Source organism: Pelophylax lessonae, assembly GCF_965119305.1.
Source record: "Pelophylax lessonae genome assembly, chromosome: 1".
In the NCBI taxonomy this organism is placed as follows: Eukaryota; Metazoa; Chordata; class Amphibia; order Anura; family Ranidae; genus Pelophylax; species Pelophylax lessonae.
In genome coordinates this window covers 162,500,962-162,527,137 of record NC_138768.1, presented here as the reverse complement: position 1 = coordinate 162,527,137, position 26,176 = coordinate 162,500,962, and the positions used below count along the sequence as shown (strand labels likewise).

At 43.7% G+C, this 26,176-nt stretch overlaps 1 protein-coding gene across 1 annotated transcript in view; it reads right to left on the bottom strand.

Moving 5' to 3' along the window:
- ARSK (arylsulfatase family member K) overlaps window positions 1-26,176 on the bottom strand; it is a 96,106-nt gene that overhangs the window by 24,527 nt on the left and 45,403 nt on the right. Inside the window, exons 6-7 of the mRNA XM_082243461.1 lie at window positions 11,114-11,338; window positions 6,379-6,600 (exon numbers count right to left, since the gene is read on the bottom strand). Of these exons, the coding sequence (XP_082099587.1) occupies window positions 6,379-6,600; window positions 11,114-11,338 (447 nt within the window). The remainder of the gene's footprint in view (window positions 1-6,378; window positions 6,601-11,113; window positions 11,339-26,176) is intronic.

Below are 26,176 nucleotides of genomic sequence, written 5' to 3'. Positions count from 1 at the left end.
ACGGACGCAGGGACACAGGGCTTTTATTTATATAGATATATACGAATATATATATATATATACATAAAAAGTACAGTAAAACTGCAGGAAAGGGCATTGGGGGGCAAACTAATGTGAATTTATTTTATTTTGTAATGTATCATTGTGTTTGGTGTGTTTTACTGTTTGAATCTGCCACCGGTTCCACCCCCCCCTGCGAGCGTCACGTCGCAGGAGACGGAAGCCGGGGCATACAGAGCATCGGGAGGAAGATCCAGGCTCCCACACTGCCGGGATAAATCGCTGGATCCTGGGGACAAGGTGAGTACCCTCTCTTTCAGGATCTAGCGATCTTCCTAGCGGTACCCCGAGTGTGGCTCAGGGTTACCGCTTTTGGCACTGAAATTTAACCCCGAAGCCACACTTGGGAATACCGCTAGGGAGGTTAACAGATCAAGTTTTTAGTAATCCTCAAAGAATTTGCCTAAACATGGCTGAGTGAAAGTCTGCAATATAGTTTAAAGAATAGTTAGATGTGCATACACGATTCAGACAAAAACAGAAGTGCCTCTAAGTGCAGTGCTACTTACAATAGATAGGTAAAAAACAGGCACATCAATAAGTGTAGGACCGGAGCGTCAGTTGGAGCTGGCTGCGGGGGCTGCTGGTACCGCCAGGTGGAATGTGACAGGAGTCCCCGTGTGGAGGACAAAGCCGGCCGAAGTCCTTCCTGAAGCGGGCGAAGCACGGCGACCAGGAGCGGGATGACGCAGGCAGGGCTCAGGACCAGAATGTAATGCGTTTCAGAGCATGCACTCTACCACATAGGGGCATGCGTGCTCCCTTTCTTAAGCCTCAAGCACTTCTCTGCTTATGTTTTTGTCTGTGTTTATCCAGAGTCTGCTAAACTCCACAAAGAAGCCTGCCCTAGTGCCTTGGACATTTTTAGACTTATTATGGACTTATACCTTATAACTACACTTCTTGCATATTAGGTATTATGACCAAGCCTCTGCGCCTATAACCTCCTTTTCTTATTTGCATACACGATTCGACCAGTAGTTCACAGATAGTCTTGTAGAAAATATGCCTACTGTGCCCACATGGCTACAGTCACCTCTCCACTGTATCTTTGAGGACAGCTATGGTTGTCATACCTGCTTAATTTGTTCCTCTCTATTTCATTGTGGATTGATTGTAATAGTCTTTTCCAAAGGAAAGATGAAATGGTTTTGCTGTCCTTTCAGCTCACAAGAAGTGACAAGTGAAAAATGAAAATAACTCCAGCCACCAAGTCTAGGTACAGTAGTAGCAAACACTTCTCAAGCACTACTGCTCAAGGCAGACTTATGGCTTCAACACCAGTTGCGGGTGCCCTGGCCATGGAGAGTATGGTGAAGGAGGAACAGGGTATGGGGGGGGGGGGTGACATTACAGGTAATGCATTGCTTACTTTGTAATAAAGTTAATTGAAGAAAAAACAGAATGTGTCAGTGGTGCAGCTTTTCCTGTATTGACTTACACCACATCTAGGTACTGATAAACTGCAATATAATCTCCTGTTCTGGGCTTAGTAACACTTAATGACACAATGCTTCTATTTTTTTAATTTTTTTATATCCCCCTATTTTCCTTGCTTTTATTTTTAAATGCACCATGCAGTTCTTCTGACATTAATGTTTATTATTAAATATGTAAGATTAGAAATGCCAAGCACCTTTTGTATGGTACCAGGCTTTCAATAGAATGGATAAAACAACATAATGGTTGTTAAAGAAAAACATGTTCTGAACCTATATATTAATTTAATACACTTCTTAATTACTAAGTGCTCAATTAGGAAACATTTTGTTTGTTGCTCAGAACAAAGCTTGGCGAATACAATGACGAATGGTAAGTGCTATCATTCACAGTTAATTACTAACTGAAGGGGAAAGCAGTAAATTGAAGCTACTATCATTAGAAAGATAGATCTAATTTGCCTTTATCATATTCTTAAAAGAACAAAAAATGCATTTTTCTGGATCATTTTTATTGTGTGAACTTACTTGGGAATATCTAATAGAAAAAAAAATTAACATAAATAAATGAATTCCACTTTTGAAGTGGTACTAAATTATTTTTATTTTTTTTAACTAAGGCTTCTTTCACACGGTCCGCCTCCGCAGGCGGATCCGTGTTGCTCAGCGGGGATCGATCCGCGATCCCCGCTGAGCCGGGCGGATGACAGCTCCGCCTCCGACAGAACCTAAAACACCACCGGAACAAGCATCCCGACCTCAAACCAACCTCATACAGTATCTCACAAAAGTGAGTACATCCCTCACATTTATGTAAATATTTTATTATATCTTTTCATGTGACAACACTGAAGAAATGACACTTTGCGTCTAATAAGGATCAGGGCAGTAAACAATGCTGTATTTACATCCCACTAACCGCCCCCTCATTTCTCTCCCCGAACTTGAGGGTGGATCACTGGTTGATGCCTGGCCTGCGGTTTGTCTCCGACATAAGAAAGGGAACTAAATTGATCTCATATACAGAGCTATGTTCCAAATACCCTGGTTTTCCTCAAGGAATACCTGTCTTATATAAGGGTCTCCAGTATTTTGTCCAAATCGGACACAATGTACATAGAAATCTCTGAACCGCTTTATACCTTTTGTTTCTCAGAAACACCCCCCCCCCCCCTCCCACAGGAGATATAGGTCTGTTCTACAATGCCCTTCAAAGTAAACAGATGAGAAAACCAACTCACAACTTAAATGGGAAAGGGACCTTAACTACTTTACGTCTAGCCATGTAGACCTACGTCGGCTGACTTTGCGTGGTTGTACCAGGGTGATGCTAGAGGCATCATCCCAGTACCGTTTTTTAGAGCCGGCGGTCGGCTTTCCGGCGGTAATGACCGATGCGGCTCGGGAGCCGCTCAATCGTTACCCTGGTGAGCGGGAGGAGACGCCCCCCCCCCCTCCCTCTGCCTTCCGCGGCTTTGCCCGGGTCTCCCGTTCCACCGCGAGACCCGAGCACCCAGCCGGCACGTCCGCCGGCTGGATGGAGTCCCAATTAAAGCCGAAATCAGCTTCAATCGGATCTCCGATGACGTAAACCGGAGGCGGCGTCCATGACGTCACGTCCGGATTACTCTGCTGCTAAAGGCGGCAGATTCAAAAAGTGACAATATTCAAAAATGCCGTTTTCGGCGTTTTGAATACATGGAAGTGAAGTGGAGTGGTTTTTAAAATAGGTCTGTTCTACAATGCCCTTCAAAGTAAACAGATGAGAAAACCAACTCACAACTTAAATGGGAAAGGGACCTTAACTACTTTACGTCTAGCCATGTAGACCTACGTCGGCTGACTTTGCGTGGTTGTACCGGGGTGATGCTAGAGGCATCATCCCAGTACCGTTTTTTAGAGCCGGCGGTCGGCTTTCCTGCGGTAATGACCGATGCGGCTCGGGAGCGGCTCGATCGTTACCCTGGTGAGCGGGAGGAGACGCCCCCCCCCTCCCTCTGCCTTCCGCAGCTTTGCCCGGGTCTCCCGTCCCACCGCGAGACCCGAGCACCCAGCCGGCACGTCCGCCGGCTGGATGGAGTCCCAATTAAAGCCGAAATCAGCTTCAATCGGATCTCCGATGACGTAAACCGGAGGCAGCGTCCATGACGTCACGTCCGGATTACTCTGCTGCTAAAGGTGGCAGATTCAAAAAGTGACAATATTAAAAAATTCCGTTTTCGGCGTTTTGAATACATGGAAGTGAAGTGGAGTGGTTTTTAAAATAGAAAAAAAAATAAATAAATAGGAAAAAAATAAAAATTTAGCCCCCCCCATCACCGTTAGCTCGCACACGAAAGAAAACGTATATGGAAGTCGCACCGCAAATGAAATCGCTGTTCAAACCCCACATGTGAGGTATCGCCGCGATCGCCAGAGCGTGAGCAATCATTTAAAAAAGAGCTACACTCTAACTCTAGCTCTAAACTGGTAACCGTTAAAAAATTTTAAAGCGTCGCCTATGGAGATTTTTATTGACCGTAGTTTGTCGCCATTCCGCGGTGTGCGCAATTTTAAACCATAACATGTTGGGTATCTATTTACTCGGCGTGACATCATCTTTCACAATATACAAAAAAATGGGCTAACTTTACTGTTCAGTTTTTTTCAAATGCAGTGAAATGTGATTTTTCACAAGTTCTACAAAGGGTACAATGGATCACATCAAGCAACAATTTAGTAAATAAGATAAATGAGTAATACACACTTTAATTTTTTCTCAAAAAATTGCGTTTGAAAAATCTCTGCGTAAATACTGTGTGACAAAACAATTGCAACACCCACTATTTTATTCTGTAGGGCCTCTGCTTTAAAAAATATATATAATGTTTGTGGATTCAAAGTAATTTTCTAGGAAAAAAAAAAAAAAAAGTTGTCATGAGAACAAAAAGTGTCAGAAAAGGCTTGGTCTTCATATGGTTAGAAGAGTGTGTGATGTGTGGCATAAGCTTCTAATATTGGGCATTAAATGCCAGGACAGTTAAAAACACATCCCAAATGACCCCTTTTTGGAAAGTAGACACCCCAAGCTATTTGTTGAGAGGCATGTTGAGTCCATGGAAAGTTTTTTTTTTTTTTACACAAATTTGTCCTTAAATGATATATTGCTCACACATTCCATGGGTATATGTGGAATGACACCCCAAAATACATTCTGCTACATTCGGGGTCCCGTACACAGCTAGGCTCCCAAAATGTCTCAAACATGTGGCATCGGTTTTTCATCCATTGTCATTCGTTTTTCATCCGTTGTCATCAGTTTTTTTACCGGATGAAAAATAGTGCTTTCATCTGTTCAAAAAAATAGATGTTGACGGAAGCGGATGAAAATGGATGTAAAAGAATAATCATCCGTTGTCATCCATTTTTCCAATGGAAGGGGCCTAAGCCAGCCATATACAGTTGGAATCTCAGCAGGTTCAGCAGGGACCGGCCGAGATTCGAACCATGTATGGGCAGGCTGATTGCACCCAAGTTGATCAATTCATTAACTTGGGTACAACCAGTCTGTCACATTTTTCATGCAATTATTGCCAGCGGCTATAGCAATAATCAATGTGTGGTTGCAGGAAAGAAAATTGTCCCATCTATGGCCGACTTTATTCTCCAAAAATAATACATAATACATACACACACACTACCCAATGGCCCTGTAATCTATTTTTCATTAAATATGTTTTGACTTTTTCTGCCTCCTTGTAATGTTCTCCTCCTGAACTTCTCCCTTTCTCCTTCACTTTTGTATGTTTGAAATGAGCAGTGCATGTTAGTTGAGGTCATGTGCACTTTCCTATGCAGGCTACACATCCCATAGCCCATAGTCCCCAGTCCATCTCGGAGGTGGTTAAGAGAGGATGGCTACATTTCTATATTCAGTGGGAACATGGAAAATAAATGTAGTCACCCTCTAACAGGAAGTCAGACTACTGCAGCAAAAAAAGGAATTTAGAGATTTGGAGGATGCTGAGAGGGATAGTTTACACCAGATGCTTCCCATTGCATTTCTAAAACGTATCCATAGCCTATGTACAGTGAATGCCATGTTTTCCAATGGCCCTAGTTCACACCAGTGCATTCTGTTCTGGCACTTTCCAAAAACATACAGCATGCTGTTGTTGTTTTCACCCACATTTGCATATTTTCCTAATGTAAATAAAGATTTTCAAGTGTTAACATTAAAAAGAGGAAAACAACTTACTGGAGCGCACTGAAAAAACACGCCATGAAAATGCATGTAAATACATATAGAAAATTGCATCCAGGAGCACTGAAATTGTAGTGTGAACAAGCCCATGTACTTGTTAGTGGTAAGAACGCATAATTGAATAGAATTTTTTTTTTAATCAGTTTAGTGTTACGTTAATTCTCAATTTTCACTGAATTGCACATTAAGGCTCAGTTCACACTTCTGCGCGCGGCTGCGAGCGTGGGAATTTCAGCGATTCCCACACCCACAACCATCCACAGTGAAAATACACTGCTTTGCAAAGATGCACAAGGCTGCCATTTATTCTGAATGACACCCCTGTGCATGAAAAATCGCAGTGCATGTGCAGGAACTGAAAGGAAAACCGTATGGTCAAAAAGACCATGCGATTTCCTTGCGGCTGCATTGTGGAAAAGATGCATGCACCTTTTTTTTTTTTGGGGAAACGCAGGCACAGCCCGCAAAAACGCATAGACGTGAACCTAACGTAAATCAATAAATACTGCAGTCTGTAATAATGTTAGCAGATATACTTCATGAACTTGTCCAGATCTAATTTTCTGAACGAACTATAATAACTTTGATTAGTCAAGCTTAATGGCACAGATTAAGCATGCAGTCCAAGCAACGTACCAAACAGCTGGGGAGAGACTGAATCACCATCCGAGTAGGCTATGTACTTCCAGTAATTATCTCGAAGCATGTAGGTTGAGGCATTTACATCAGATCCATGAAACTGACTCAGTGCCCAGTTAGGATGCAAATCGGGCAGAATCTCATTCTGTGACGCTGGAGATAATAATGGCACCAGGGAGTAACCACTTATGTTTCGAGGAACAGGCAAACCTGCAATTTCTAAAATAAGACAGAACAAAAAAATCACTCCACCAAAATAAAAAAATACAAAATAATCCAACAGTGGCTGTTTCATTTGGATTGCATAATTAAGTGCATTTGTAATTCTGTACTCTCCATGGACATATTATAATATACTTAGAAATCAAACAGGATCCATCATATTTAAATCAACTGTGCGTTGTAAAACCACCTATCTGGAGGGAAGCCAAATTAACCCTACAATCCAAGGAATACAGAAAAACCCTACACTTCTGAACCTGGAAGGTTTTACCCCCTTAATGACCAGTCCATTTTTTTGCGATACGGCACTGCGTTACTTTAACTGACAATTGCGCAGTTGTGTGACACTATACCCACTGTATTTTCCCACAAATAGAGCTTTCTTTTGGTGGTATGTGATCACCTCTGCATTTTTTATTTTTTTGCGCTTTAAACAAAAAAAAAAAAGAGCGACAATTTTGAAACAAAAAAAAAAACAGTATTTTTTACTGTTTAATAAATTTTTTTTTAAAAAATCAAACTTTTTCATCAATTTAGGCCAATATGTATTCCGCTACATATTTTTGGTAAAAAATCCCAATAAGTGTATATTGACTGGTTTGCGCAAACGTTATAGCCTCTACAAACAAAGCAAAACTTTTATTGAATTTTTATTTATTTATTTTTTTACTAGTAATGGCGGTGATCAGCAATTTTTAGCGGGACTGCGACATTGCGGTGGACAACTTGGACATCTAACTGACTTTTTTAACACTTGTTGGGGGCCAGTGACACTAATACAGAGATAAGTGCTAAAACAAATGCACTAATGACACTGGCAGGGAAGCGATTAACATCAGGGGTGATCAGGGGTGATCAAAGGGTTATGTGTATCCCTAGGGGGTGCTTACTAACTGGGGGGGGGCTACACTGATTGGGGAAAGACAGAGAGCCTGGTTCCTGCTTAACAGGAACACAAGATTTCCATTTTGTCCCCTTGCAGAACACCAATCAGCCTTGTTTACATAAGCTGCTCACTGTTCTGCCTCCCCCGGGGATGATCGTGGGTGGCCGGCGGACATCGAGTACGTCGGACCCATTGATTGACATCCCCACTAGCCAATCATGGCGTGATCGTGCCTCCGGTGGTGCGATGACGCCATCTAGTGGCTATTTAACAAAATGATGTACGGGTACGTTGTTTCGTGGAATAGCGCCACTTTGCCGCAGTATATATGCGGCGGCCTGTCGGCAAGCAGTTAATGCCAAGAGCTGAATTCCAGAGATGTGTACACTTAGAAATTATAATAGCGTCTTTTAATACCATTTTTTAAAATGATTCAACAGATATGATTGTAGACTGGGATAATTAAGCAGCACATGGGAATAATGAAAATAAATAATTCATCTTCAATGATTCCCAGCATGCTGCAAAATATTTTCTTTTGGCTATTCAAGTAGTACTAAAGCCAAAATATGTTTTATTAATTTTGGACAGAGGAAGGCTATGTTCAAACGGTCAATGGGCTGCGGATTTTTTGCTGCGTTCAGAGATGGGTAAACGCCACCCTTGGATGCAGCAACATTCTGTGCTATAGCTGCATACAAACTGGCTGGTTAGTGTATGTGGTGTGTATGCAGACAAAACTCAGCAGAGACGCTGACCATGGATGCACACTGGTTGCACCCAGGGTCATTCAGAGGCTCTATTCGCATGTAACCGCCAAGGTAAGTGGTCATGTGTGAACAGCAGGGTTCAAATCTGGCAGGCTATCTATACAGGTAGCAGTTATAACCACTAGGCAAGAATCTACTGATTCTTACTGGTGTCCACCCCTGGCCACAACTATTCAGCAATGTGAATGTACTAAGGGAGGATTATAACCCGTCTAAATTAAAGGAAATCCTTGGTTGTCATCAGGGTCACCTGCACTAGTGTCTCCAATGGAAGATGTTTCCTCTAGTCCTGTTCTGGTGACAACTCAAAATTTGTAATTTTTCTTTCACTTTTTACTCTCAGTGAAAAATTGAGAGGATGAGTCTCCCTAAGCCCTGGTCCACACCAGTGTGGCTTTGAAATCTTGCTATTTTAGTGTGATTTCAAAGCCGCAGATCAGTGCGATTTGGATGTGAAATTTCATTGCGGCTTGTGACTTCATTTGGCAGAAGTCAATTCAAGTCACAATGAAATCGCAGAAAAGAAGTGCAGAAAAATATTCAAGGTCGCTGTGACTTGAGTCAAAATGATTTAAATGGTTCCACTGCCGCACATAGGGTGAAACTTGTCATGCGATTTTGAACTGTCAAATCGCATGACAAGTCGCACTGGTGTGAACCAGGGCTAAGTGGGAAGCAAACAGCAATAGAAATCGGACAGGCAATCTCATTTCTCACCACTCTATCTAAAACTGAAAAAAGCTTTACTCTAGTTTTACTTAACTGCAGCATAGAGAATCATTAAGAGAATCCGGCCAAGTTCACCTTTGGATTTGCTCTAAATTCTTATTTTTCTCAGTTAAATAGAAATACTTTTTGCATAAACACTAATGAATTAGACAAAAACATTTTATTATTTTAAATACTGAAAATAACACGGGTGATATCATTCTAAAATAAAGTATGTATCTAAATAAAATGTGTAAGGGGATGGGAGTCGCCTACAAGTTTCTTTCTTGTTCTCTTGAGCTTACCTTAAACATATCAGCTCAAATTTTTAACAACATGAAGTCAAAGATTTACCTTCTCCTTCTGGCTTATATTGTGTCTAAAGCCAAAACCTTTTTTTTAAGTTTTGGATAGAGTGGTGAGGGTTTAGAACCCCATAAGGTTTTTCTTGCCTGCATCCCACACCTGTACCTTTAAATGCTAATAGGGGGTTGTGTTACCAAAAGTTATGCAATAGTAGCTTTGTGACAAAAAAGTCAACATTTGTAAAATGAAAAAAAAAAGCTAATGAATACCCAAATCCCAACATCAGTGCATAAATTGTTAATTACATAAGAAAGTATTCTGAAACTATAGATTGGATTTGATCAAGGAAAAACCCAGGAATAATACCCTCTAAATAAATAATAGGCAGCACTCCAGAAACCTAACTCTTCAGGTTTAGCACCCTCCTAGCGTAGGTGGCTGGCTGGGCAGATTGTTTGGTCTGGCCTGTTCAGGATCTCACAGGCTGGGAGTTTGATTGCTTCTCTCTGCCTCTGGAAGAAGCTTTCACAGTTTAGGGTGGGGGATTCAAATCAACCAATCTTAACATTTATCAGGTTTAAGCCAATCCTTGGAGAGGAAGTGTCCAGTAGGGAGCTGGAATAGGGATAAATAATGTGAGACCCTGAAGAGCAGGGTTCATTCTCCCCAGAGGGGTTTCAGATGTGCAGGGGCTGACATACAGTTTGGAGCTCTGGCGGTCCCAACCCTGTATAGTATACATGGCTGAGAGTGGCGGTGCTCCGGACTGTACGTCGGCAGAGTGGAAGCCCACAGTAATTTGCAGAGCTGTGAATGGGAAAGCTTCTCAACCAGAATGATGCAGAACCCCTGATGACCTTGGTCGTGGCACCCCAGTTGAGAAATACTGGTCTAGATAGAGGAATTGTAGAGAGATATTGTGCAGGTGCTACAATATACTGTTTTGCCATTATATGATGCATTCCTTCATAAATATAGGTGTAACTGTAGGGGATAACTGCTGTGGAACATTTTTCTTTGTTGCTGCTCTATTATCCTTCTGCATTATCCTGTGGACAGGGTATAACTGAATATTCATGCAGAAGTGCAGCAGCCATTTTAAAGGAGACCACTTTTCAATTCTCATCTATGGAGTGTCTCCAGTGCAGTAGGCAGCCATACTAGCTGGTCCTAATTCAACCCCAGAAATTGGTGATTGGCTGCTGCAACAGAGCAAGAGAACAGTGCACTGGGCTGCTGAAAAAGGGAGGCACTCAAGCCTGGAGAATGCAGGGAGGAACCATGTGTTGCTGCAACAATTTTCCTGCACTGTGCAACTGAGAGAGAGCACCAAAGGTTGCAGTGAAGGGGGAACTGTAGTGTGTGGCCAGAAATGTTGTTGGGGCTATCTGATGCTGTGTTGCCCAGTAGAAGAGTGCTAATCAGAGACTGAGCTGTTACTGGATGAACAGATTCCTGCCATAGCTGATCACGATCGGGTGAGAACTCAGAGAAGCAGACTGAGAACCTTCTCCCTAAAAGGGTGTGATTTTGATGCTTGGTGAGACCACACTGTATTAGAGAGCACCCCTACCACTTGTAGGAAGGAAAAGAGGGACAATCTCAGAAGGATTGAAAGAGAAAGATCAAAAAAAAAAACACCACAGGACTTTTAACCATTCCTTACTCTATCCCTAAAACTAAAAAAGGTTAGTTTGGCTTGTGTCTGCCAATTACACCGTAGTATATTTTAGCAACAAAAAGTTTCTTAATTCTAGAAACAAAATACTCAAAGCTATACCATGAAGGATTATTTGCCTTAAATAATATCGGCTTTTACATAGGCTTTAGAAGTACCTACCAAGCATAGTGGGGTAAAGATCCACCAGGGAGACTATATTTGATATGGTTATTCCAGGTTTTATATTGGGACCCATTATCAGAAGTGGGATGTGTGTGCTGCCTTCATACATACTCATCTTATAAAACTGTCTGTGTTCCATAGCAAGTTCCCCGTGGTCAGACGTATACAGCACATAGGTTGTGTTGAGGAGACCCGTATCAGTGAGGGCAGAAATAATTTCACCTGCAGCAAGACAAGTTTCAATTTTGGAATAAAACTCATTCTCTGGATTGTATAAACAAAGCATAAGCATTAGGCTGGTAAAATCAATAACTTTAGGGTATTTCATAACTTCTGAAATAATAACTGTACTGTCAAAATAAGGACATATTTACTTATAACTGTTGATGAGCAGCTTTCTAAGTTCAAACACCCCTATATTAGAGGGTATGGGGAGCCAACAGGACACATTACCCCTCCTAGGTAAAGTAATCATCTGAAACCTATCACATTTATATCCATTCATAAGGTAATTGTATCCTGGACAATAACATGCAAGTTAGCAGACTGTAACATGTAGGTATTCAAAGATATTAATACCTATGGAAAACTGGATCTGTGGCATTATCATAAACACAGTGAAATCTCATGGTCACTCCTGAGCTGCTTCATTGGTCAGATAATTTCTGTCAACACCCTGTCAGGGTGCTAGGAAACCAGACCACACTGGGAAGCAGGTAAAAATAAATTAGTTTATTGGAGCAAACAACAATAAATGCACAGCAAAAGTGAGGAAGTGGGAGCAGGAATAAGCCAGGGTCAAGTCCAGAAGCGGGTAGTCATCCAAGCCAGGGTCGAGTCCAGAAGCAGGTAGTGTGCCGATGCCGGGTTGTCTACCAATGCTGAGTCATCTCCTGATCAGTGGCGGTCCGTGCATAGCGGGCGCCAGGGCGCCGCCCCCCTACCCCTAAAAAAAAAGAAAAAAAAAAAAGAAAAAAAAAAAATGACAGCGAACAAATAAAGTTTTAAAAAAGAAAAAATTGGGTTCGCCGGCCTTTGTAATGGAAGTGGTGGCTAGGGGGGGGGGTGGGGTTACGTCCCAGAAGAGGCGCCGATCGGCGGCCTTCTGGGGGCGTAACCCGATCGCAAGTCCTTGCGATTGGACACCCCCACTTTCGGATATCCTGGCTGTGATTGGTCCAGTCTCCAGCCTGGACCAATCATCATCCAGGACATCCGATCCCTGACGTCACAATGGGGGCGGTGCCGGTGCGTGAGTCAGTCACTCACCGTCACCGCCGCTCGGAGGACGAGGGAGAAGCCGCTCTCCTTCCCTCCGCCGCCGCCGCAGAGAGGACGGACTGGATCGAGGAGGGAAGAACCCGCCGCCGCCGCCGCCAGGTAAGTGCATTAAATTGAAGGGAGCACGCACGCTGCACTCTGCATTGATTGGGGGACAATGCTGTGGGCACTCTGCATTTATTGGGGTACATTGCTGTGGCACTCTGCATTTATTGGGGTACATTGCTGTGGCACTCTGCATTTATTGGGGTACAATGCTGTGGGCACTCTGCATTGATTGGGGGACAATGCTGTGGGCACTCTGCATTTATTGGGGTACAATGCTGTGGCACTCTGCAATCATTGGGGTACAATTCTGTGGCACTCTGCAATCATTGGGGTACAATGCTGTGGCACTCTGCAATCATTGGGGTACAATTCTGTGGCGCTCTGCATTTATTGGTGTACAATGCTGAGGCGCTCTGTATTTATTGGGGTACAATGCTGAGGCGCTCTGCATTTATTGGGGGACAATGCTGTGGGCACTCTGCATTTATTGGGGTACAATGCTGTGGGCACTCTGCATTTATTGGGGTACAATGCTGTGGCGCTCTGCATTTATTGGGATACAATGCTGTGGCACTCTGCAATCATTGGGGTACAATAGTGTGGGCACTCTGCATTTATTGGGGTACAATGCTGTGGCGCTCTGCAATCATTGGGGTACAATGCTGTGGCACTCTGCAATCATTGGGGTACAATTCTGTGGCACTCTGCAATCATTGGGGTACAATGCTGTGGCACTCTGCAATCATGGGGGTACAATTCTGTGATGCTCTGCATTTATTGGTGTACAATGCTGAGGTGCTCTGTATTTATTGGGGTACAATGCTGTGGCGCTCTGCATTTATTGGGGTACAATGCTGTGGGCACTCTGCATTTATTGGGGTACAATGCTGTGGGCACTCTGCAATCATTGGGGTACAATGCTGTGGGCACTCTGCATTTATTGGGGTACAATGCTGTGGGCACTCTGCAATCATTGGGGTACAATGCTGTGGCGCTCTGCAATCATTGGGGTACAATGCTGTGGCGCTCTGCAATCATTGGGGTACAATTCTGTGGCACTCTGCAATCATTGGGGTACAATGCTGTGGCACTCTGCAATCATTGGGGTACAATGCTGTGGCACTCTGCAATCATTGGGGTCCAATTCTGTGGCGCTCTGCATTTATTGGGGTACAATGCTGAGGCGCTCTGTATTTATTGGGGTACAATGCTGTGGCGCTCTGCATTTATTGGGGTACAATGCTGTGGGCACTCTGCATTTATTGGGGTACAATGCTGTGGGCACTCTGCAATCATTGGGGTACAATTCTGTGGCACTCTGCAATCATTGGGGTACAATGCTGTGGCACTCTGCAATCATTGGGGGACAATGCTGTGGGCACTCTGCAATCATTGGGGACAATGCTGTGGCGCTCTGCAGTGATTGGGGACAATGCTGTGGCGCTCTGAATTGAAAGGGGCATGCACGCTGAACTCTGCATTGTGGGGGCACAGCACAGTGTTTATTGCATTGAAGGGGGCACAGCACAGTGTTTATTGCATTGAAGGGGGCACAGCACAGTGTTCATTGCATTGAAGGGGGCACAGCACAGTGTTCATTGCATTGAAGGGGGCACAGCACAGTGTTCATTGCATTGAAGGGGGCACAGCACAGTGTTTATTGCATTGAAGGGGGCACAGCACAGTGTTCATTGCATTGAAGGGGGCACAGCTTCAAAGTCGCGCAATTTTTTTACTGCGTTTTTTGGCGCGAAGCAATACCTATTACATTTTTATTTTTGCCCCCCCCTAAACATTTTTAGCACCAGCCGCCACTGCTCCTGATGCCGGGTTGACAGCCAGGAGAGTCATCAGCCAAGCCAGGTCATACACAGAGGAACATGGAGAACAGAAGACTGCTAGCAGAGATGCACCTTGGAGCACAAACACAAGGGCAAGGACTGCAACCCACCAGGTGATAGATATACAGTAGTCAGGTGTGCAACATCATCACTGTGCGACATACAGGCAGCAGGCAAGTGATGATGCAATCAGAGTCTATAAGAGGCAGCAGTCTGCACATGTCCAGGATGGCTGCCAACAGGAGGGCAAGGTAAGACCTTGACACACCCCCCCCCCCCCCCCCTCAGCCTCAAGAAAAGAGGAGCAGCCCTGCAGTTGACAACTCTCGTCTAACATCAATACAAGAAAAACCTGTCCAGTCTTATGAGAGACACTGTACCATCTTGCTTGATTGATTGGAACCAGGACTTGAGAAGTATTTTTTTTATTCTTCAAACATCTTGTTTTGCTATTACATTGTTGTCTCTTTGTTACCTTTGTTATACGTTTTTTCTATTAATATTTTATTTGCACCCTTTTACCTTCATTATTAAACAATATTTTGAAAAGTATTAAATTGTCTCTAATGCCCTAACTCAGAATCTAAAGAATCCATGTCTCTTGAAGCCTATTGCACACTTTTTTTTACTGAGCTAAAATACAGCCCATTAATTGTAATGTGCCTACGCACACAGGCGCGTAAACGAGCGCCATGCATTCTTCAGTAAATAAAAAAAATAGAAAAATCTGCTTTTTGGTCAGTAATGTACGCCTTATGCGCACAAATGTGTGCAAATGCCACCTACATATTTTGCAGAACAAAAACACGAGAAAAAGTTTGCATGCATTTGCACAAAAATGTGCGTAAAATGTGCGTAAATACAAGAAAACACATATAAAAAAAAAGGTCTGAAAAAGTAGATGCTCAATCAGGAGTATCATGTGCAAGAGGCCTGAACAGCGCTTCTACATGGTAAACCTCTGGATATACCTGTCTGTGGTGACAGTGTGTGTACAGACATTTATTTAGAGCCATAATTGTCATTGCTAATTTTATGAACGTTTACAATTTAATAAAAAAAAAAGTAGTTGGTGGCAGTAAAGTGTTAAAGTGCTTCTAAAGGTTGGACTTTTATACATGTTATACTTACCTGCTATGTGCAACGGTTTTGCACAGAGCAGTCCCGATCCTCTTATCTTTTGGGTCCCCCGCCAGCAGTTCTGGCTCCTCCCCCCCTGCCGAGTGCCCCCAATAGCAAGCCACTTGCTATGGGGGCACTCGAGCATACTCACTCTAGAGCCCTCCTGTGGCCGTTCACACATGCAGCTCCCTGCTCTCTCCCCAAGGCTAACTTGCTGTGAGTGTCAGCACCAGGAGCCAATGATGAGACAGAAACCCGGGAGAGTTCGCATGCACATTGCTGGATCAAGATAGGGCTCAGGTAAGTATAAGGGGGGCTGGGGGGGGTGACAAAAGTTTTTTTTACTATACTTGATAGAATCCAAAAACCTTCTGCCTTTAGAACCACTTCAATTGCTTAGTTAACTAAACCCAGTGACAATCGCTCTCAATCTGTTGGCACTTCGATTGTGGTCCTGCAAGCTGGAAAACCTTTGTACAGAGTGAGGCTGATAGTGTCTTTGTTGTGTATCAGTGACAATGAGGTGTGCATTTGGCCATTCATTTGTCACAAGTTGGTGAAGGTGTTAGTGGTCTGACCCTCATTTGTCACAATATGTGTTGCTGTTTTTTGTTGGAAACTCGGTCAATCATGTGCCCCCCCAGCACTGTGAGCATGCTGTCAATGGCAGCTCCAGGTCACTGAGCAACAATCAGAAGCTGGTAGGATGTGCTCCCAATCGCATAGATTTTGACAAGCAATCACAGTGACCACATGATTGGAAAGATCATGAAACGTCTTAAGCTTTAAGGTTAAAGCGGTATTACACCCAAAAGCAAACATGTAATATATTGCAGCTTTCCGATCCAGATGTGGTGGCAAAATTAGTTTTAATTTTTAAAGTGGTTCTAAAGCTTTTTTTAATATATATATATATATATATTAATCACTTCACCTGTGGAAGGTTTACCCCCCCCCCCTTCATAACTAGGCCAATTTTTGCGATATGGCACTGCATTACTTTAACTGACAATTGCGCTTTCTTGCAACGCTGTACCCAAATATAATATATCCACAAATGGAGCTTTCTTTTGGTGGCATTTGGTCACCTCAGCGGTTTTTATTTTGTGCTATAAACAATACTTTTTTGCTGTTTCCTCATTGCTGGGTAGAATGTCATTGCTTGGTCAGCTCTGTCGACACCTCCCATGGTGTTGTTGTAGTCCATCACTACTTGTGGCTTCACAATTTCTTTCCCACCTTTCGTGTGTACCATATCAGTGGAGGTATTATGAACTGTACTCATTAGGCACACATCTTTCTTGTCACGCCATCGCAGTGCCATCATTTTGCCTTTCTGCCAGGCAACCATATTTCCAGTCTTCAGCTTCTTATTGCCAAACGTTGGCGGCATGTTGCGCCGGTTAGCCCTAATGATTCCATAGGCATCAGTTTTGTTTTGCAGAAGAAACTCATAAAGTTCAGGAGACGTAATAAAGTTGTCGGTTGTTACGCAATAGCCCTGATTTAGCAATGGCTCAATGAGTGAAAGAATGGAAGATGTTGCCATTCCATAGTTGCTGTATTTTGGATTGAATTTTGTTCCTTTTCCATTGCATATGACCAAATTCCAAATGTAGCCAGTAGACGATTCGCATAACATGTAGGATTTTACGCCAATTCCTGCTCTCTTTGATGCAATGTATTGTACCCAGCTGAGCCTTTCCTTGTAGGCCATTAGACTCTCATCTATGCTGATAACTCTTTCTGGCACATAGCTCCATAGGAAATTCTTTGGAATCATTTGAGATACTTCCCAAATTTTCTTTAGCTTTGGTGCAGAATGAGTAGTTTCATCAAATTCTTTGTTGTTTTCGAAGTGTAAATATTTCATGATCAGGGAAAATCTGTACTCTGACATGACCGTGCCAAAGAATGGAGTGGCAAGTAAGGTATTAGTTGTCCAATACCACTTCTGCAGGGGTCCCCCACCACTCTCTGAAGTATTATTAGGCCCAGAAATTTCCAATTGTCCTCTTTAGTCACTGGTTCCCACTTTCTGCTTTTTGAAAACTTCCGATGCAGAGTAGCTAATTGTTGCTCTTTGTACCGGTTTGTCTCAGTAACTATTTTTTCAATAACCTCACCGGTCAGAAATAATCATAAGTATGCCAAGGGGTTGACGTGTTCAACGTCTACTTTCATACCAGATGCTCCAGTAAATGGGAATCTTGGGGGGGCTGCCTGATCCGTACCGCAGTCAATAGAGCACCAAGTTCGCACATAACTGAGCTCAGTCGCATAATCGTCTCTGTCGTTACCTTCAGTGTCCGATGGCGAATTTCCCCATGAATCCCTATCGCTCAATTCTTCAAGTAATTCCAATTCACTAGCGCTGTTATCTAGCTGGTCTAAAACCGCTTTTGACCTAAAGGAACACTTTTTGGATGCCATGGTCGTTCTCAAGTTTCCAGGCAGAAAGAACCATAAAAGTGCAGGCAGGGCACTAGACAAATCACTAGGGACAAAACTGAGGTGAAATGGTTTCATGCAGTAATGTAATCATGACAGATTGCAATGTATTACAATGTGTATGTGTGTGTTTTTGTTTATTTATTTTTTAAAATTTCCGCCGGATTCCGCCCCCCTGCGTCGCGGCGCTCGCAGGGAAGGGAACCCAGAAGACGAATGTTGGCATCGGTCGGAGGGCAGAGCGGGAGGACATCGGGGGATCGCAGGGACAAGGTAAGTATTCACTAAAGGGTATTCCCGAGTGTGGCTCGGGGATAACGCTTTTGGTACTGAAAATTAATCCTAAGCCACACTCGGGATTTCCGCCAGGGAGGTTAAAGTCCAACTCCCGTCAAAACTTTTTTTTGTTTGTGTTACTGTGGAAGGTTGTATACAGTACATTGCATAGGTGCGCCATTTCACAGGCATGGTCAGGGCATCCCCCAGGCACGTTATTTATAACAAATTAGCATTTATTATATCACTTTACCACTTGCACTTCACTCTCTTCCTGCCCATTCCAATTTTCAGCGCTGTAGCACTTTGAATGACAATTGCGCGGTCATGCAACACTGTACCCAAACAACATTTTTATCATTTTTTGAGACAGATATATCGTTTTTTTGGTGGTATTTAATTACCACTGGATTTTATATATTTTTTTGCCATAAAAAAATGTTATGATGATGTGCACTGATGAGGCTGCACTGATGGGCACTCATAGGCTGCACTGATGAGCACTGATTAGGCTGCACTGATATGTGACACTGATAGGCAGCACTGGTAGGTGGCAATGATGGGCACTGATAGGCAGCACTGATAAGCGGCACTGACAGGCAGCACTAATGGGCACTGATTGGCAGCACTGATGGAAACTAATTGGCACTGAAGGCACTTTTAGGGCTGCACTGATAGTCAGGACACTGATGATCAGTGCCCTGAGTATCAGTGTAGATTTCCCCTGTGTGGATTGTCGCTTACCGGCTCTCTGAGAGTGTGCAAGGAGAGGACTGCTGATAACCGGCAAATCCTGTTTACACTGTGATCAGCTGTGATTAGACAAAGCTAGTTACCTGGTAAAGAGGGGGCTGCTGTGATTGGCTCTTTACCCCAATGTGACACCATGCCATAGCTGTCATCTGGCTATAGCACAATCAGGAATAGGTTAAGCAATACTAAAATCACTGCTCCACACCAAACTGAAATTTTACATCCCCGCTGCCCAGTACGGCGGTTCGCGCAGCCAAGCCAGCCTGCTGTAATATATCTGCGGCGGGTGGTCGGCAAGTGGCTAAACAATCTACTGAGCTAGCCAGAACCAACTCTTGAGGGAGTATATTCCACATTTTTACAGCTCTTACTGTGAAGAAGCCTTTCTGTATTTGGAGATGAAATCTCTTTTCCTCCAGATGTAAAGAGTGCCCCCTTGTCCTCCGTGATGACCTTAAAGTGAATAACTCAACACCAAGTTCACTATATGGACCACCTATGTATTTATACATGTTGATCATATCCCCCCTTAACCTTCTCTTCTCAAGAAAGAATACAGTAAATTAAGTTCCTCTAATCTTTCTCCATAGCTGAGCTCCCACATGCCTGTGATCCGTTTGGTTCTTCTTCTCTGCACTTTCTCCAGTTCCCCAATATCCTTTTCATGAACTGGTGCCCAAAACTGAACTGCATATTCCAAATGTGGTCTTACTAATGATTTGTACAGGGGCAAAATTATATCTCTCTCTCTGGATACCATGCCTCTGGTAATACAAGAAAGGACTTTGCTCGCTTTGGAAACCGAAGCTTGGCGTTAAATGCTACTATATTATTAAGCTCATGATCTACCAGTACACCCAGATCCTTCTTCACCATTGATTCCCCCAGTTCTACTCCCCCTAGTATGTATGATGGATGCATATTCTTAGCCCCCAAGTGCAGCACTTTACATTTATCAACATTAAACCTAATTTGCCACATAGTTGCCCAATGAAACAGTGCATTGAAGTCAGCTTGTAAGTTGCAGACATCCTGTAAGGAAGTTATTCCACTGCATAGCTTGGTGTCATCTGCAAAGACTGAAATTGTACAGACCCTATATCATTTATGAATGTATTAAAAAGTAAGGGTCCCAACACTGAACCTTGGGGTACACCACTGATAACCTTAGACCAATCAGAGTATGAATCTCATTGACCACTGCTCTTATCTATTTGGTCTTTTATTAAACTCTCTAGTATCCTCCCAACTATAGAAGTTATACTAACAGATCTATAGTTACTCGCTAAAGACTTTGATCCCTTTTTAAATATAGGCACCACATTGGCCTTACGCCAATCCAGTAATATTATTCCAGTCATTAGAGAGTCCCTAAAAATTAGAAACAATGGCTTTTAAATGACAGAGCTTAATTATTTTAGATACTGTGGGTGTATGCCATCTGGTCCAGGTGCCTTATTGACCTTTATTCTGTCTCAATATTTCTGGACCATATTAAATTTGAGCTATTATGGTTAATTTGGGGCTGTGTCAATACCATTCCCATTATGGACATGAGCTCCCCCATGCTCCTTTGTCCTGTTCTACTTTAACTCCCATCATGCTATCTCCTCAACACCCTGGTTCTCTTGTTAAAAATCACAGTCAAAGAGCTCTTCTTTTTAGAACTCTCCTTTTTAAATAATCCTGTATTTGCTTGTAGGCAAGTGCAGTCTATTTACTCCACGATCATCCACAGGGGCAATGCAGACAGAGGAGGAAGTCGAGAGGAACCTAGCTCCTCTATGGTTTTTTCGGTCACAGGGAGGCAGGTATATCCAACTGGATTCTGGAACCGCATATGACTTTGGCGAACATCTTGGGTCAGGCAGTGTCTATTTAAGATCCTGATTTCCAGGTTTGATGTGCATTTTGCCAGTGGCTAGAGTAGGGACAGGTCACTGTCTGTCAGGGACAGTACATAGTGTCAGGGAAAGGTCCCAGAGGAGTAGGGAAAGTGCAGGAACACGGCATCCTTCCTGGTAGCCTCCCAATGTGGGTGCAGACTGGCCAGGCCTCATTCCACTCCTCTAGACATTGTTGGTACCTGTGGTCCACCACTCAACTGCTGATTTACTGTTGCAACTTGTGAGTGCTCCCGCTCAGGTTGCTTTCCAGTTGGGCCTGTTTCTTTTTGCTGAACTTTGTTATAATACATTCTTGAAATTGCACCTGTGTTTTCTGCCGCCGCACCATGCTGCACCTACCTACATGCTCTTTAACAACTTCCATACCGGGCCTATTCTGACACGCCTCTCCTACATGTAAAAACCATAATGTTTCTGCTAGAAATTTACTCAGAACCCCCAAACATTATATACTGTATGTTTTTTTTAGCAGAGACCCTAAGGCACAGGTGTCAAACACAAGGCCCGCGGCAGCCCCCCCAGGCCATTTCATGTGGCCCTTGCTCCTCTCTTGCAGCTGCGGCACCCCCCTTGTCTCTGCCCCCACCTTGTCTCAGTAGTCGATAGCAGAGGGGACAGAACTCCTTTGCCAGATCCTGTGCTTCTCTGTGCTGCTGCAGAAAGGCTCGTCTTTGCCCAACCCCCCTTCTCAGAAGTCTGCAGCAGAGAGGAGGGCAGAACTCCTCCTACAGATCTCGCACCTCTCTGTGCAGCCACAATACCACCTTGTCTCTGCCTACCCTGGTCTCAGCATTCAGCAGACTCTGGAAGCTGACTCCAGCCCTCCTCTGGTCATCCTCCAGACCTCGCACTTTCTTCTTCCCAGATCCACCCACATCTTCTTCCTGGCAGTAGCACAAGGTAAAGGGGTGCTTTGTGATATAAGGAAGGGTGGGTGACTCTTGACATCTCATGTAAGAGTGTAAGGGGGCGTGGGATGCTCTGGACGTCTAATCTTACAGATATAAGCGGGCCCTTGAGTTTGACACCCCTGCCCTAAGGAATAAAATGGCGGTTGTTGCAACTTTTTTTTTTTTACATGGTATTTGCGCAGCAATTTTTCAAACGCTTTGTTTTGGAAAAAAAAAACGGTTTCATGAATTAAAAAACACCAAAGTTAGCCTCATTTTTTTGTATAATGTGAAGGATGATGTTACCCCGAGTAAATAGATACCTAACAAGTCATGCTTTAAAATTGCGCACACTTGTGGAATGGCGCCAAACCTCGGTACTTAAAAAATCTCCATAGGCAACATTTTAAAATGTTTTACAGGCTACCAGTTTAGAGCTACAGAGAAGGTCTTGTGCTAGAATTAGTGCTCTCACTCTAACGTTCATGGCGATACCTCACATGTGTGGTTTGAATACAGTTTAAATATGTGGGCGCGGCGTACGTATGCGTTTGCTTCTGCTTGGGACGTGCAGGGACGGAGGCGCTTTAAAAAATGTTTCTATTGTTTATTTTACTTTTATTTTTTTATTTTGACACTTTCTCCTTAAATTAGTTTTTTGATCACTTTTATTCCTATTACAAAGAACGTAAACATCTCTTGTAATAGGAATAGGGCATGACAGGTCCTCTTTATAGCGAGATCTGGGGTCTATATGTCCCCACATCTCTTCTGTAGGCTGCAAAGCCTGAGATCAAAAAAAAAAAAAAGCTTTCGGCTTCCCAGCCGAAGAAATGGCAGTGTTTACATCTGCCGAGGCCGGACGTGATGTCATAATGAAGGTCATAGAGATGACCGGGGACCATCTGGTCCTTGGTCAGCTCTATGGTAAATGGCCACCGTTCATTCTCCGGCTTGCCCATCGCACAAACAGCTGCTATGATTGTTTTTACATGACAGGGAATTGCCGGCTGAAAAAGAAGATATCTGAAAGATGCCTGCAGCTGCACCCATCATTCGGAAATCTCCACTGAAAGCCCAGGATGTCAAATTACATCCACCTAAGGAGAACTGGTTAAAGTGGTATTAAAGTCTTGGCCCCTTCCTCCTGCCGAGTGCCCCCACAGCAAGCAGCTTGCTATGGGGGCACCCTGACCCATCCACTGCTCTGTGTGTCCATTCAGACACAGAGCCGTGGCTCTGCCCCACCTCCCTCTCTCTCCTCAATGGCTCACTGACTTTAATTGACAGCAGTGGGGGCCATTGTCTCAGCCCATGAGGAGGGAGAGTTCCGGACACCCGAGGCTCTCATGCAACATCGCTGGATCAAAATGGGGCACAGGTAAGTATTAGGGGACTGCTGCACACAGAAGCTATTTTATCTAAATGCATAGAATGCAATAAGATGAGAAAAAAAAACTTCTGCCTTTACACTTTAAAGATGTTACATTAATAACTTATTTTTACTTTTTACCTATTGGGTATGTGGGTCCATTTGCCAATAATAAAAACATATTTTGCCCTGGACAACAAAATTAAAGGTTAGCAGAACACCCTCTGAGTCTGAAGCAGCAATTTGTTTTTTTGGTTGTTCTGATTTTTGCTTAACTCCTTGAATAAAGACTTAACTCCAAGCAAGCCTGCTAATCCTTAAACTTGAATTTTAGGGCCAGTAAAATCCACATTATGGAACCTAAAGTCAGTGCCTGTGCGTATTGCATCAAGAGGATTAGCATGAGAACCAGTCTAATAGCAATTTTTAAAATCAATTCATCATGACAGACTGCATAGTTCTCCCATGACAGGTTAACAGCCAGAGAGATAATGACATGTTTTCACAATGATCTTTACTATGAGAGATAAATTAAAGTGATTGTAAAGCATTCATTTTTTTTTTCAATAAAATAATAAACGTTTAGCACTGCCCCCTAGGTGACTGCAGAGAATTGCACTTTATGGATTCCCCTGGGTTACTGGTAGCAACAGTCTGTAGAAACATATCACTTTAGACGCTTGGCTGAGACAATGAACAGTCCAGGGTATTTGGTTTTTGTGTTCTACTTAGAACTGGGATGGGAGAAGGAATGAGTGGAATACTCCAACTATGAACTATGCACAAATCTTGAGGACAACTGACTGTAGTGTGTGGTAGGGCTGCTGCTTCACCTTGCCACTGAAGTGAAGATAAAGAATATCATCCTGATGTAGTTTCTCTTCAGGGTCCTAACTTGGCACCCCCTTTCTCACTTGCTGTCCACTAACTCTCCACTGGAGTGGTCCCCTTCTTGGGCAGACCCCTGGCAAGCTTCCCGATACTCACTTACACTGTTTTTCCCAAGGTTGCTCTGCCTTCACCTCTGCTTGTTAGCATCCACTGGACCTCCTGGTTCAGCACCACACTTCTGGCTTACTAGGCCGACCGCCTGTGACCACCTTCCACACAGACAAACGTCACTCTCCTCCTGGGACCTGGCTTCTCGCCCAAAGACACCCTGTCACATGTGCCCTTGGCTTTTATAACAAATCCCAGGATGCACCACTGTTTGTGCCAACCCACTGGGATAGTTACAAAAGCCTGTGTGTCACTGGCTGGGTTTCCTCCACTGTCCACCAGGTTCCCCTATTGGATACAGTGGGGAGACTCCCTCAGCCCAGATGAATCACACATGGACACATGCAACAGGCATAACTATTGATGAGGCTCCCCTGTTAAGCAGATGGAGCAGGCTATATTTTACCTGCTACTCCCCTGTTAAGCAGGCAGATCAAACTACTTTCCTTCCTAGCACCTATCTAGGAGGGTGCTACACATGTTATACTTACCTGCTCTATGCAGCAATTTTGCAGAGAGTGGCTCACGTCCTCCTCTTCTCTGGTCCCACAGCGGTGCTCCTGGCTCCTCCCTCCTGTAAGGTGCCCCCACAGAAAGCAGCTTTCTATGGGGTTACCCGAGCCGAGCGGCTGCTCTATGTGTCCATTCACACACAGAGCCGTGGTTCGGCCCCGTCCCCTCTTTCTCCTGATTGGCTTACTGGCTGTGATTGATCAGGAGTGCGAGTCCCCAGCGAGGCATAGCTCTCGTGGACATTGCTGGATCGAGAGGGGGCTATTAGCGGGGGTTGGGGGGGGGGGCGCTGCACACATAGAATGCATAAAGGTAAAAAAACGTGTGCCTTTACAACCACTTTAAGGATTCATGGAGCAAAAAATGCAGGGGAGAAAATACAGCTAAGCATTATGTTCATGAAATATAAATAGCAAATATTGATAATTTAGGGGTTGTTCGCTCAATGATGGAGCTTTTCAGTGAGTTCAGTCCACTCCAGAAGTGCTTAAGCTTAAGCTTAAGGGCTTGCTGGCCCACATTTTTTTAATACAAAAGAAAAAAAAGTTCATAGAGCAGATCAGTTTCCCATGCAGGGGTTTCCACCAGCAATATGAACATAAACGACTTCAGCCTTTTGGTTCTCTCTAACAGTGCTTCTGCTCAGACCTGGTCCTTCAGACCATTAAACACAGCACCTCCGTGCTCCTGTACCTCAGCTGTCTTTCAGATCCTTGCTGCTCTTACCAGCTGCTCCAGCACTGTGCAGACATACACACTCTGGCTGCCCCGTACTGCTTTTCTGACTCCTGGGAATGGATTGGGGTCCTCCTGACCCCAACACAAAGACCTCCTGCCACTCAGGTGGAGCCCTGAACTATTGTCTGGTCCAAGATCATAAATACTGTGTAGACCTGCATACTCAGCCTGCTTTTTACTGCCAAGACCCAGACACTGGGTTGGAGACTTCTCCCCTGCCAAAGCACTTCAGAGTTTCCAAGCTCCAGCCCCTGATTCGGATATTACAAAACCAGGAGAAATATGAAAAAAAACACCTTTCTAAGCTCAGAATTGATATTCTGGAGTCCAGCACTCTGCATATATGCAAACTCTGTTTCATTTTCTCCTACATTTTCATAGTGTCAAGGCCTCACACTGCCAAACAAATGATTAATTCACCAATAACAACAAACTGTCATGATTGATGGGTACTATAATAACATTTACTTTGTGGTAGGGTGGGTGAAGAAGGGGATGTTCAAAAGTGGGTTGGGTAGGTGGAGGAAAGTGTCAGACCATACAACATGAGCTATTCAAGTAGGTAGAGAATACTTTGCTCCTGAGCATTGTTCTTTCTGATTCCCTACTATCTGACACATATGCAATCCACTCAAAATAGTTTTTTGACCAAGTTCAGGTTGACAGATGAAATATAGTCACACTATGGGATGTTGTATGGCTTCTATTTCCCTCTCTATGCATGCATATTATGGAGTGATGACGGATTACTGCTAGTAAAGGAGGTTTCCTATTTACATAAGGGCATATGGAGAAAGATCAAGGAGAAGCTGTTTGATTCTGTTAACCACTTAAGCCCCGGAGGATTTGGCTGCTAAAAGACCAGGGTT